The sequence below is a fragment of the Fulmarus glacialis genome, unplaced genomic scaffold (genome assembly GCF_000690835.1).
Source record: "Fulmarus glacialis isolate BGI_N327 unplaced genomic scaffold, ASM69083v1 scaffold12155, whole genome shotgun sequence".
NCBI classification, from domain to species: Eukaryota; Metazoa; Chordata; class Aves; order Procellariiformes; family Procellariidae; genus Fulmarus; species Fulmarus glacialis.
The window spans coordinates 1-14,985 of NW_009213679.1; the positions used below are offsets into that span (position 1 = coordinate 1).

The following is a 14,985-nucleotide window of genomic DNA, read 5'->3' on the forward strand; positions in this document are numbered from 1 at the left end:
GTCTTTTCCAACCTTTATGATTCTATGGTATAGCTGAAATTGCGTTTCCTGCACCAGCAAGAAATTTCTCTGTTTTGAGTGTATTTCCCTGTTTTGATGTGCCACTAAGTATGTTGAGAACCAATAGCTTGTTTTTCCTTAGATTAAAAAAAAAATCACTGTTGCTGTCAAATTGGACATAACTGGACCTCTCAGTTTTAAAACAGAAAACTAAAGCTTAGACTGGCCATCTACGAGTGTACCTTTTAGTGATCCACCTTTTAATTGAGTGAGAAGTGTAACCCAACTAAATTCCTCCTTTAACTAGTTCAGTAAACAATATTTTCAGATGATCTTGACTTTCAGGATATCACGATGATCCTAAAATACCTTTTCAGCTGTAAAAATACTCTTATCTTGATAGGAAACTTGGTTTTACCTCTGAGGATGAAATCTGAAAAGTACTTACTTTGTTGAAAGTGAGGTTTTTCTTCCCCCTTGCTGTCTTTATTAGAGTAAAATAAAATCTCACTTGTATATTTAAATATTTCTAGTGGTTATCTGGATTCTGCAGTGGAGGGTGCACAGTAAGACGAGTCATGCTGAACTGTTGCTGGCAAATATGTTTTCCTATGCTAAATACTTGTATTTCCATGCAACTCTATGCTTTTTATTTTGGTATGTCACATAACGGATGACAAAATTTTATTTTTAGCAGGTGACTCCTCCCCAGAGAATGCCTTGCAGGTTATAGCAACATCTGGCTACAATGCAGATTTTCCCGTTGGCAATCAGCCAGTCTCTGAGGACACTTATAGAATGAACTTGGCTAAAGGAGTCTCAATGTCGCTGCCATCTTCACCTCTGCTGCCACGCCAGTCCTATTTGGTGCAGTCAAGATCAAACAAAAAGTCTCCAGGTAAAATGAAACTGATGAGCAACTAAAATCTTCATAGCACTTTAACTCAGCTTTTGATACGCTTTATATAAAAGTAACACAGTAAAATCATGGTAATCTTTCACAATAAGAACAAGAGCAGTGAATGCTTTTTGCGTGTTCCCAAGGAAAAAAGGTAATTGGTGATTAAATAGAATATATTATTTCATATGGCAAAGAATTACTCTAATTGGTATCGCAAATACCTATATTGAAATGTCTGAATATGTTTAAAACCAGTTATTTATGATTAGTGTATCAGTTAGGTAGAGGACAGCTGCAAAAAACGTTGTTTATGCATATGTTAGTGGCTGTGTAAGCATGAATGCTGTTTGTGGATTTTACAGTTCATTTATTTTACTCATATCTACATACATAAATGTATTAATAGATAAATTGCTGCTGAAACTGTGACAAGAAACGTGTTCATTTTCAGCGGTTGTGTCCTTACTAATGACCGCATACTTCTGTGTGAGCCTTGCTAAATAAGGTGCTCCATCTGGTTCCCTTTTTATCAGCATTCTGTACATGTAAATCATTCCAACACACTAGCATCACTTGGGCTCATCAGGTCAAAGCTTGAGCGTTAAGTGAAATTGTCCATATTCCTGTTGCTTGTGGAGACACTCAACAGTTTTGAGGTTCACTGTTGTAAAGTTTATAAGGTCTAGGAACAGATTGTCGAAAGTTGTTTTCTGTCAGCACTGAGAAATGTCTTGGTTAATGACCCATTTTACATAAAATTAAAGAAAAAATGTTGCTCAAAAAATTGCCACAGGATAGTAAATACAATTTGTAAAAAGTATTCTTGGTTTAAGTTGCCTATCAATATTTATTTTGTCCTTTCAAAATTTAAAAATAATAATCTCACCCAAATAATTTTGGGTTGGTTTTGACAGTTCACGTAAAAATTTTGAGCTACAGAATGGTATTTTGTTGTTTTGTCCCTTACTACAAGTGATTTGCGTGCTAAACAACTTTAAAAGATTAAAAAGAGGGTGAAGTCCTTGTGATGGAAAAGGAAATGGGATTTTTGCCAGACTTAAGTGAAGGTCAGGATCTAACTCTTAGTTTTGTTACTGTTGGGAAAATATAACTGCATTCTAGGTACATTTGAGATAATACCTTGCTGACCTCCCCACTCCATGATTTAGTTTAGTGACACGCATTTTTATAAACGGAGTATAGGCTGCTAGCTGTTTCTCTTGCAGAAAATGTGTAACGCTTGATAAATTTTCAATGAAAAGCCATATTCACGATTACTTCAGGGTCATTCCACTGTGATATATAGCCAAAGAAAAAGATTTCTTAAGATTATGAAGTGCTGTGAATGCATTGACATTTATGTATTATTATTTTGTGCAAATACCTAACTAGGTGGTATGATACTGATGGAAACATTTTGTGCTATTCCTCTGACTTCCAACAAACTATAGCTGATGGAAGATGATTTAATATAAATCATCTGTCTAGCATCTGGGGCAGGAGTAATAAAAAGAGAGGGAATACTAATGTACTGATTTCAAAACACACTGTTTTAGTAGCTTACAAATAGCAAGTTAAAGATTTTTTTGGGATATGGTGGATGAAAGAAGAAAGGATTGCACGGAAAGTTCTGAAGTTAAGATGTAGCGATGAAGTTACCTAACCAGTGGTAGAACAAAATTCTAATTTCAGTCCTCTCAGTTTACAGGTGAAGACAAAGCAACTACTTAGAGATGTATTTTTCAATGTAAATCATATCATTAATATTTTTTGAAGTCTTTGAAACTGTGTAATAGAGCAGATTAAAAGATTGTCCCTTGACGTGTAATAATTTGTTCTACCTTTTGTTTCTGTTCTGCAGTTCTGTTCATATAACCAGGCATGTTGATGGTCATATATATAAGGTGATACTCTTGCATAACTTATTTCCTTGAAATAAAGGTCTATTTAGTGTCTACTAGACAGAACCAATATACTGTATGTATACTCAGTGGTAATGATTAAAGAGTATATTCACTAAATGCTACCCAGGTTTTAATGAAGGGTTTTTCATAACTTTTTATTGAGTCTGAGTAGTTTTAGTTAAAAATTTTGGTTAGTAAATTAAAAACAGTGAGATTTTCCTGACAGTGTGTTTCAGAGTTATAAAAAACAATTGTTGTTAACCAATAGTTATTTGCACTGATGTTCATGAAAACATCTGTATCTGAGGGCTTCATACTCAGTACATTCCCACTTTTCTAACAAATTTGTCTATACTCTAGCTTACATTTATCTAGTCCTGCATCTATATTTGCTGATCAAAAAATACCTACTTAATTATGCTTATATGATCAGTGAATAAAAATAGTTTTTCCTGGTTAAATAATTTTAAAACGATGCATGGAAGAACATTCTGCAGTAAGAAATGCACTGTAAAATGTTTTACGTTTTTGTGTAACTGGTATTGACATTCAAACTCTTTCACAGAATTAGACTCTAGTTAGTGATGTCTAGGACAGAAGAATCTTCAATGTAAATTAACTAAGTGACAAGTTGCTCTTACTGCTTTTCCTTTCATGGCCCTTTCTGCATATTTCCAAGTGAGTGTTAATCTGTGGCTTCAGAGGGGTATTTTTGGTTTTGTTTTTTGTTCTAATTTCACCTCTTTGCCTGGCTTCACTACTGCGTAAGCAGCAAGTATTTCTATCCATTGTCATTTCTTTAAAATGTGTCAGCATTTTGAGTAGGATTTGAGCAAACTTTTTCCTTCTGTAATTCCTTCATCCACTTGCAATCTGGTTATCCATCACATAAAACTGCTGAAAAACCAGCATTTTAGTTCCACCAAAAGTGATTTAGTTGATGATGGAAGTATGTTTTATACTTAATTTCCTATCTGTTTAGAAAGTTGCACATAGATAGATGGTGCTTGAAAGAAAGCAAATTCTTTGGCTGTATCTTGTAAAGGAAAAGGTACTGCAAACATTTTGAACATCTTAGTAAATTTTGGTAATTTACTATATCATTTAGCAGTAGTACCATATGAAAAACAGCAACAACAACAACCAAAATATAAGGCCAGTTTGTAAATTTACATTCAAGCAATGTATAAATCCAAACAGAAACTGTTTAATTTATAATCTAAAATAATGGAAAAGTACTTTTTTCCCCCGCTTCCTGTCAGGCATGTTCTTACTCATGTGAATATTTGCTAATTTTGAAGGTTATCTTACTTTCTAGGTTGCTTCAGGGTTTTTTTGAGTTTATCAGTTTTGGTTTTGTTTTGTTTTTTTTTAATATAATTAAAAGTGCAGTGGTAGGAAAAGGATGTTATGCTTGAAATTATTTTCCCTGTGAATGTTGTATACCTCTTTGTAATTTTCTACTGCAGATGACTTGGAGAATAATACTCTTTTGCCAGTATGGATTAGCCACGGAGGTACTGTGGGGAGTGTGGTGTTTTCATTCTGTCCCTTTAGACTAAGAGGATTTTGTTCCATCGTAGGCATATTTGTGCCAGGAATAGTGCAATTATCCGTTCTCAAGTTTGGACTCATCTCACTGAGAAAAACACTTAGGTGCTTTAATGTTTAGGAAGTTAGAGGTATCTGTTCAGAACAGATTTGGAAATTGCTAGTCTGGGGACCCCCTGACTAACTCAGGACTTTTGGGGTTTGGCGTCTCTTTGAAACTGCTATCCTGATCTCTGGCATCCCGCTTTTCATTTCCTGCCTCTCATCCGCTGCCCCTCTAGGTGGGGGTGCAGGCTTGAGACTGAACTGATCAGTCCTTGTATGCTAGGAGACCAGTATGTTAGCACTGTTAGCTATTTTATCGTTCCTGTCACAGTGGGCGGGCAGGATGACACATGGATGTACACAGCTGAGAGAGGCGTCTTCGCTGCAGCGCACGTGTGGATATAGGTGCTTTTTTGCCCATTCATCTGCAAGTAGGTCAGCCACTAGAACCTCATGACACATCGGCAGGCATAACCATGGGAGAGCAAGCTGAACTTCTTCACTGGAACATGGAAAGCTGCACAGTCCTGTTTGCGCAATCTGCTCTGAGTGACATTGTGTTCCAATTATTTGCATAGGAGGTGGGGGAGCTCACTCTTTGTGAGAAGAGCTTGGAAGAGTACCAGTGTTTCTGGCCCCAGTTCAGTCCTCAACTCTAACTATAAAAGGAGGAAAGAGAGAAACTATATCTTAAATTACTAAGGAGCCTGAAATTATTGGCAGAACTGAAGTGGCTGGTTCATTTGGAGTCAAAAGCTTCCTTAATGAAATAGTTCATTGAGGAGGAAGTGGATAAAAGAGCAGAAACACACAGAACAAGGAAAAAGTTGTCAGCTGGACAACTCTGGGAAGGGGAGCCGTAAGTGAAGAACTCTCACAGTAAGTTGAGTTTCTTCTACTATAAAGCTAGAATGAACATTGCTTGGATTAGTTGCATTACATGCATTAGTTGATTACAGGTGTGCAACTAAACCAATATTCATGCTCTTAAAGGGGTAATAGTTGATTGTACTCTGATTTAGGAGGGTCAACTAAAGGAATGAAAATACTAATTTATAAAGGAGGTTCCAAAAAATTGGTTGTTGGAGTTTAAGGTGTGAATGAAAGATACTGCTGCTGCCCTTGAAGTGAATGTTTACTGACTTAAATTATTGATACCATCATACTTGAACAGAGAAAAGAAGCAGCTTTCCTTTTAAAGACATCAGTGAATGCCAAAGATGACTGCTGGAAGAATCTTCCATAAATGTGCAATAGAACTTTTAGTTTTTAAATTAAACTTTAATTAAAACTTTTAATTAATAAACAAGTTAATCAACATCCCTGATACTTGAGACTAGACTAGGTAAGAGAACTGGTTTCACGTAAGGCTTCAGTGTTGTGCACCGATCTTGAGAACACTGGGAAGCAGTTCCTCTTGCATGCAGTAAGCTATCCAAGTGCAAGGTCCTGCACCTGGGTTGGGGCAGTCCCCAGTATCAATGCAGATACAGATTCATTTAACGCTGATGGGAGGAAAAGCCAGTTCAGAGGATTAGGAAGAAGATGCACAAGTTACAATAATCTTGCGGAAAATCAGCTCTTCTGCAGTCAAAAAAAGCATTAAAAATTACTAGGAAAGCAGTAGATCATAAACAAAATAAAGTATCGTTATGGAATTGTCTACCTTAGGAAGATACTGATGTAGCTCTGGTAATACCAACTTCAAAAATCTACAATAGAGCTAGGAAAGAGCTAGAGAAGGGCTGCAGGAATGACTAAAGGTGTGGAATGGATCTGAAGGAGAAATTATTTAAATAGATTTGGCTGGTATTTTTCTGCCTGCAAGAAAGACAATTGGCGGGAAAACAAGACAGTATTTCATGCAATGTTGGGTTAACTCGTGGATGTTGCAGATTGTTAAAGAAAGGCCGGGATAAATTCTTGGAAGGAAAATCCATCTAGAACTCTTAAATAGAAAGTGACCACTCAGGAGAGGATAAGCCACTTAACACAAGTCAGGAAAAGTGTATTAGAGAAGTATGTTTTCCCTAACTTAGATTATTCTCTGCTGCTTGCTGCTGATAAAATACTGTCCCAGATGAACCTTTTATCAGACCTGATTCAGCCATCAGGAAAAGAGCTTCCAGTGTGCAGATACAGTTCACATTTAAATGGGTCCTTTTTGGATTAATTCATGTGTCCTATTCTAGATTAGTGCACGAAAATAAACTTCCCATGAATTTTCCTAGTTATTGCAATGTTGTGTATCAGATTTGCAAGTACTGTAAGTCACTTCCACATTAGTTTGTGAGGAAGAAAATTCAATAATGGGTCTCCTCCACAGCTTAAAGTGTGAGTGTTAAAAATACACCCTGAAGATATTTCCATTCTGATCTATTTTACATGACTGCTACTTGTTGTTCTGGTTCTTTTAGAATGGTTGCTTATTGTTGTTCAACTTTGATACATCTAATTATACTTCTGCTTGCAAATGACAGATTTGGACTATTGTCTCCTTAAAGAATGTGATTTTCTTTCAAAGGAATGTATTTTTAGCTGCTTTCACCAGGGCCAATGCCCCTTATTTTTGTTATGAAATAGTGTTGAAAGAGCACCCTCTGGTGATCGTTGGTAACTAAGCTATCTTTTAGTTTAAAAAATGCAATCATCTCATAGTCTCTAGGTAGAGATAAAAACATACGTTCATATATGACTTACATTCCCTGGCCAGTATTTCTTAGCTAAGAAATTAAGTTATCAGCACATTCCCATATTCCACTTTCAGGTGGAAATCTGAAAGAACAGGTAGGTCCAATAATGAAATGCCTCGGCGCTCTTGTAGAACCAGGTCATACCTGGGGCATAATGTATGTAGGCCTGTGATGTGGCAGGCCATGCTTTTTCAGGTCAGTTGCAGCGTGATGGGGCAGTGTGTTACCCAGGGGAGCCTAAGGCCAAAATGGAGAGAGTTGCAACTTGTCTTTAAAAGCAGTCGTCAGCCTTAAAGTACTCGTGAAAATGAGCAAGAAATCAATGTAGTTTTCAGAGGCTTAATGTAGCATCTGCGACTGCTGCCGAAAGGAAGGATGGGATGATTTGTATGACTGCAAGTGTCGTAGCCTAAATGTACTGTGGTTGTTTTAATAAACAAAGTGTGGGATGTCTCGGAGAACTTTGATGTGCCCTTGAATGTTAAGCCAAGTAAAGGATGCTATTTGAAGACCCAAATTGAAGACAAGAAAACCACCTTATCAAGGGCAGTGTGGTATAGTTAGCATCAGTCCTGCAGTCTCTCCAGTGCTTTCTGAATGGGGTTTACTTTGTTAGTGAGGGAGATTGCAGACCAGAAAAAGGAGGAAAAGTTGAAAGCCTGAAGTGCAGTCCTAAGTTTTATACTAGCAATAAGGAGGAAGAGAGGAGGAAAGCCAGCCTACTGGAGTTGTTTGCAGTGTGCAACTTGCACACCACATACTAAGACTAACTGGCAAGCCAATTCTGTTTTATCCAAATACTGCAAGCACTTTCAAGTGAGGTAGGTAGGCAAGTACTACTTTTGTTACTGGTGTGAGAGGAGAAAAGTGAGACCTGAAGGGCTGCAGTGGCAAAGCAGCACTTAGCAGGGCAGTAGCACCATGAGGTGGTTATCCACTAGGACTGAAACTCAGTTTGTGCCTATTTTGTTGTTTGTTGTTTTGGGGTTTTTTGGTCATTTTTTCTCTGATGCCAGTACATTATAGGCTATTTTTTTTAAAACTGTTTTTTTGTTGTTGTTGAGGATGTGGTGTGGTGGTGTTTAATGGGACATTCATGTCCTTTGTTTTGAAAACTCTACCTTTGGCAAGGAAAGGTGCTAGCCGTATCCTTCATTGCTTTCTTGAAATCTCATTTTAAAACTAATTAGAAGTCATCACTCGTCAAAAGCTGCAGTAGCATCCATGGATCTGTGGATGCAGTTATAGCTGTCCATGTATACAAAAGAATAACTAGCTGTATACACTGAGGCATGGTCATGATTGACAAATGTTGGCTTCAGAAATAGTGAAAAATTACTCTTACAATTATTTGGGAATTTACCAGTAGCCTTTTACTTTTATCTGCTGGAACTCTTTTGTGTCATGAGACTTACGCTTCTACTTGATAAGTTTGTGAACTTTTGTGGGAAGGAAATATCTTGTTTAATAGCTTGATAACTAAGCCACTTTCTCTGTTTTTTTAGCTTGGTTTCCTTAGGAAATGAGAGGACTGAGCTGGGTATATAAATCTTTTAACTGATGGGGTTATACTTGCAAAATCAGCTTTTCAATCTGGCATTTCATTCATGATATTATAGTTCCTACATAAAAGAATACTTACCTGAAATCTTTTTTCACTCCTTTCTTTTTAAAATGCATGATTTCTCAGTCAAACAGTATCTAATGTGTTATTCTATAAGCTTAAGGGATTGAAAGACTACGAACTGTAATTTAAAGACCCTTTTAATATCAGTTTGGACTTTTATGTGAAATCTGTGTAAGCTACATTATGAGTATTAAGTGCTTCCATCAAAAACATTGCTCTTTAAAGATTCCTTTAAGATTGTATCAGGCAAAACTCATAAAGATACTTTGGTTAAAAGTGGGCATATCATAGGCCTGTAAAATCACTGTGTGGGCTTATGAACTGTTAGGATATAGGATTCATTAACATTGGTTTTGTGCCGAGTCAGTGATTCTCTAACCAGATACCAGTATACTGCTGTAATTATAACGATTAAGTCAGGGAAGTTTGAAAATCATGCCCACAATTTTGTCATCTTTACCAATGATACTCAGAGTGCACAAAATAGTGTGATAAAACTTGGACTTGTGGGATATTTTCCTTGTTTTACAGGTGCACTACATAAACGTCACTGTACTGTTCCTTCATAGGACCCTGTAGAGTGTCCTGTCTTCCTTCAGTGAACAGGTCCCCAGGGCAGAGACAAAGGGACACTGTCAGCAGTGGGTGACTGGGCACAGCTGCTTTCTTCGCTGCTGATTGAAGACATCCTGAGGGGAGGAAGGATTGAATTCATTCAGCTGGTTTACAGGCAGTTCAGTTTAGAGGAGGGGATGAGACATGGAGGACATGTTTACCCAGTAGCATAGCTAGCTGTTGCTCCAAAGATGTGTTGTGAGCTGCCCTTGGTTCACATGCAAATGCCTCTAGCTTTCTTGGAGCTTCCTGGCTTCAGCTCTGGCCTTCTTTGGAGGCACTGGTCAGTGCTCAGATCCAGAGTTCTGGCACTCCGCCGTTACAGGGTGGACACAGAAGTAACTGGGACTCAGATCCTGGATGGCAGCATTTCCTGGCCTGCTGCTGTTTCACTTCTCATTAACCGTAAGTTAAACCGTTTGCAAGAGGCCTTGTATCACCCGGTTCCTAGATCTGCAACGGGCAGAGTCAGGAAGTGAAACGACTTGAAAATGCAAAATTTCGTAATAATAAAATCCATGTTTTGCAGCAGTGTTGTAGGTCTGCTGCTTAAAAGGCTTATTGGTTTTGCATGCTGTTTATTGTTTTATTGATTGTTTTCTGTTTGTGGAAAAAAAATTACTTGATTTCAAGTCTATTACAAATTTGATTAAATAAAGGATCTAAAAGGAATGTTTTTTGAAAGCCAGAGATTGGCATGACTTGAAGATGAAGTCACTGTAGCCTTAGACTTCCTATTTGGTAAGTGCTTTTAAAAAAGACTTCTGAAAGTAGTTTTAATTCTGGGTTATAAACAAAATATGTAACTAGGAAACTGTAATGCATTTGAACAGGTGAACGATCTGGGAAACAAGGCGTGTATAGCATAGTGTTGATAATTGTTAGTGCTTAAGATGAAGACCAGACCCTGCTGTGAGAAGGTCTGGTGTCTTTTCCACTGAGCTTAAACTGCAGAGTGAAATGTACTGGGGAAGCAAGAGAGGGATGCAGTAAGAAAGCAAGGGGAGAAGAGCTTCCTCAGAGGAGAGGAGTAGGGAAGTAAGAGAAACTGAGCCTGGCTGGGGAATCAAGTTGCACTGAGATTATGTGGGGAGGTGTGGCTGTGACAGAGAGCCTTGGGCTGGGACCTGGGTTCCTGTAAGGACAGTTTGGAGTGGGTAGTAGGGTGGAAGGACAGTTTGTGGGGAAACTTCCGTTCCAGGATCTGGAAGAGCTTCACCAGACAGCGTGGCAGTCCTAGCAGCCAGTCCTTCCTCTGCTGACAGCCGGTATTTCAAACTGTCGAAGATTCCTTTTGTAGTGCTTAAATGCTATTTAATTACACTTACATGAATATTTTTGTACTGCTCTGGCTTCTTTTAGTTAGATGGGGACAAATGGGGATCATTTGGGCTCAAGGGTTTTTCTCCTTTTTGTTGTTCAGTATGAGGTTCCAGTACTTTCTCTGCCTTCTTAGAATCATAGAATATCTCGAGTTGGAAGGGACCCATAAGAATCATCGAGTCCAACTCCCTGTTCCTTGCAGGACCACCTAAAACTAAACCATATGACTAAGAGCGTTGTCCAGACACTCCTTGAACTCTGACAGGCTAGGTGCTGTGACCACTTCCCGGGGGAGCCTGTTTCAGTGACCGCATCTTTTCAAACAATTCTGGGTTAAAGAATTTGAATAGCTTAAAGACAAAGTTATTAACTTCTTTCTGGTCTGATTCTCTGATACTTAGTACTATATCTGCATTCATCACAGCCTTTTCCATAAACCTTTGGAGTATTCATTAGAGGTGCGTGTTTGGTGTTACACCTTTTTTACTGAATTGGTCAAAGGTGAAAAACATTGACTTTTTGGAGTTCCCAAAATAAAATACTGCTGCCATTTTGTGGTTACATTTTCTTCTTTCCTGGGATATATAATGTAATCTAGCACTTAAGATGTACATATAATACAGTATTTGAGTTGACTTCCAGCATTTCAGCTTCTCCCATTGGAATGTGACAGAATTCAGCTTTGAGGTTCTTTGATTTTTTAAAAAAAAAAAAAAAGGGAAAAAAAAAAATGTGATCATGTAACTGTAAGTTCAGGATTCTGTGAAGTATCACAAGAAACATTCTTCATGAAATATGCCAATTTATGCATGCTTGCTTTTGAGACTCTGATTTTGTTATTATTATGAATGAAATAGTAAGAGTAATATATAAACATGTAAGATTTTGGACATTAGGAAAAATTTCTTTACTGAAAGAGTGGTCAGGCCTTGGAACAGGCTGCTCAGGGAAGTGGTAGAGTCACCATCCCTGGAAGTATTTAAAAGACGTGTAGATGAGGCGCTTAGGGACATGGTTTAGTGGGCATGGTGGTGTTGGGTTGACGGTTGGACTTGATGATCTTAGAGGTCTTTTCCAACCTTAATGATTCTGTGATTCTATGAGTCTAAGATGCAAAAGTGGAATGCTGCCAGTAGAATGGTTTTGTCTTGTGCTTTGTCACTCTGGCCTTATGTACATATTTTAAAATCATTTGGCTGCAGCATGTCGGACATATTCAATAGTACCAGTATACTTTTTCTGGTAAAGGTTTAGAGGGCAGCATCGTTCCCCTTCTGTTAGATAAGTTGTGTAGTTAACATTTCCTGTGGTTGCTACCAAATCATATTTAGCAAAGAATAGGATCATAAACAGCCTGACACCAAAGGATGAAGCTAAAAGTGAGAGTAAAGAGTGAATCAGTTTAATTTTTGAAAAGAGTGTGTGTGTGTGAATACACAATTCTTCTTAATACTGAAGGTGGTATGTTTGAACTTAGCATGTACATGAACTGGGAATGCTGCTGTTTAATGAAACCAGAAACCATTAGTAGTCACTAATGTTTTCTTTTGGTTTTCGAACTCATCTTCACCATTCCTTAAGGTCAGGGCATGTGTCAGTATTTGAAGAAAGTACACTGTAATATAAAGCTTCTTGGGTTTGAATTTAGTGTGTGAATGTTGCAAGCTGTCTGCCTGTCATCTTTTCTCCTAGCTTCAAAGGTGCTGGTAACAAAATTATCTTCCTGTTACAATGGAAAAGAAAAGCTCCGAATGGAGGAGGCCTCTTGAAAGTTGTCTGAGTTTGAACATGAAAAAGTCACTCCCTTTACATGTACAGGAAACTTTTTCAGGTTTGCCACAGCAAGCAGACTGGTTTTGTTTTCCGGCAGGCTTTGCATTCCAAAAAGCCCAAAGAGAGTGTTTCTTTCTCACAAGAGTGGAAGTGCAGCAGCTCGCTAGTCTTTATGGTAGCAGCTGTGTATGTAAGAAATAATTCCTCTACTTTTTTTGCATCGCAGAGGATAGACACTGTACATATGAAACTTGCGGTCCATCTGGAAAAAATTAGATGCACTCAGCTTATCCCCATTGCAGGTCCGATCAGGAAGCCCAAGTATGTGGAAAGTCCTAGAGTGCCAGGTGAAGCAGCTCTACCACTGAGAAAAGGATCAGAGCAAGGAGAATCCAGTCAAAATGGTAAGAGTCTGTTCAGTGATACTTTATTTGGTAGAACAGCAGTTCATTTCAGGCAGAGTGATACAAAGGAGCCTGCATAATAAGGAAATCTGATTCTTTATTTGTAAAAATGTTTAGCAGATTTAACATGCTTGTGGTAAGGAGGAGATGCTTGCCATTATACTTATGTGATCTTTGTAACTGTCTCAGTTCTTGTAGCAATGCATGTACTGCAGGCAAAATGATGTCCGAGTGTTTTTGGTTGCTACATATGCCAAAGGCCTACTAGAATTTTTCTGAACTTGTTTTTAATGTAAGTTGATTCTAAGTGTGTAGCTCTGCATGGGGTACAATGCTTCATTTTAGAAATTTTGTAAAAGCTTGCTAAGAAAGAAGGCAGTAACAGCAGACTCCTGTGTTGGCAAAGCTGGGAAAAGCTACCTCCCTAGAGTTAATTGGTATTCTTGGAAAGTTTCATGTTCGTTAAATTTGACTAGTGCATAACTTTGACAGTGAAGGTCATGCTCAAAGCAAAATGACCCATATGTTGGTATATGACTATATGCACTGTAACATGGATTTCATATGCCTTGTATTTTTAGATTAATTTTTCAGTTTAACTGACCTCATTAAATTCATTGCATGTAACTGATGAGGTTCCAGCTGAACAATTTTTTGTTTTCCTTTTGCTTCAATTTTGAAGGAAACTACAGTTTTAAAAGCCAATGTTTTCTTTTTAAAAAAGCCCCTTATTTTTGATACGTACTAGTGAAAATAGAACTCACTGTAATTGTTTTCACCATCTTCTGCTGTATGCCCTGTTTGATATGTTATAGTTACCCTGGTCCCTCTTATGCCTCCATCTTCACAGCGGGGAGAGCATGTAGTCCTCATCTCCCTAATCTGAAGGTGACCATCTCATGATGATCCTCCTCTTCACAGAGTTGTACTCCCAGACAGTGAGATTGCTGAAGGTCAAAATTAAACTCTAGTGTTTAAGGATTAAACAGTGGTTGCTGGGTTGAACACCTTAGACTCTTGGCTTTTATCTCTGTTGCTGAACTGAATTTGGTACTATGCCTGACATTTACTCAGGCATGTCAAAGACCAAAATTTAAATATTATCATAATAATAGGGTATTGTAACTTTGATAGAAGAATGAAGATGTTGATTTCACGAACTCTGTAATTTCTAGGATTGTAATTTTAAAGATTAATTGTAATCCTCAAAATGACAATTTTACAGAGAAAATATATTTTCCAGTCAAATATTCGAAGAACTGTCAATTTGCAAAACATTCTGAGATACAAAAACTTTTGCTATCTCCTTTCAAAAAAGACACCGTTTCATAGACTTCCTCCTTTTGGGATTAAGTGAGAATCAGATAATTCGATTGTAAGCTGTCCACAAAATTAAGAAATATGTGCTTTCAAGTAGGCATTGAGCTGGAGTGAAATAAAGAAGGATGGTTGACTAGTAAACTACTCGTGTTTGCAAACCATGGGTTTTATGTCACTCATAAATTGAAATATTGTTGAGGTAAAGCTTACTGGTCAAGCTGTTCAGTTAAAATCATTGTTTTCTATGTTTTTCTTACACTCTGCAGCTTGGGGTAAAATGTGCTGTTTATTGCAAATACCACTAAATGTCAGTTGTGTCTTACGTGGTTAGATACCGTATGCTCTTCATGAAGAGTAAATACTGTCCTGACACTCATTTGGTGTGAAGCCATAAAGGAAAGACCGAAGTAAAAGGGGCAGTTCAGCCTTTTTTTTTTTTTTTTTTTTTTCCTTCTGGCTGAAGGTAATAATGAGAAGGAAAGGAAACTGGCACTATTAAGAAAATAAAAAAGCCAGATAGAATCCACAATATAGAACCCCATATGGGCTAGCCCTGACACTTGCAAGATAAACTATTTGGCTCTGATTTCACCTGAGGCACTCCTTATCAATTAGGAACTTTTGTTGCATGACGTCTCCAAATTTTAAACTGATAAAACTCTTTGGATGTCCCTACTGTCTTCCAGTTGTGTGGGGGTGACATCCAGAAGCTCAGTGCCTTGCCCAGAGAGCGCCGATTGGGAAGTAGCAGTAGGGGTGCTCCTGCTTTTTTCCCTCTTTGCAGGGTCAGGTGGTAGCTACTGCAGCCAGCAGTTCTGTAGCTGAGAAT

At 37.9% G+C, this 14,985-nt stretch overlaps 1 protein-coding gene across 1 annotated transcript in view; it reads left to right on the top strand.

The window, feature by feature from the left end:
* Nucleotides 1-750: 750 nt before the first annotated feature.
* The window catches only part of TANC1 (tetratricopeptide repeat, ankyrin repeat and coiled-coil containing 1), a 55,906-nt gene continuing 41,671 nt past the window's right edge, over nucleotides 751-14,985 (top strand). Inside the window, exons 1-2 of the mRNA XM_009578278.1 lie at nucleotides 751-898; nucleotides 12,735-12,836. Coding sequence (XP_009576573.1) covers nucleotides 799-898; nucleotides 12,735-12,836 — 202 coding nt within the window. The 5' untranslated portion in view covers nucleotides 751-798. The remainder of the gene's footprint in view (nucleotides 899-12,734; nucleotides 12,837-14,985) is intronic.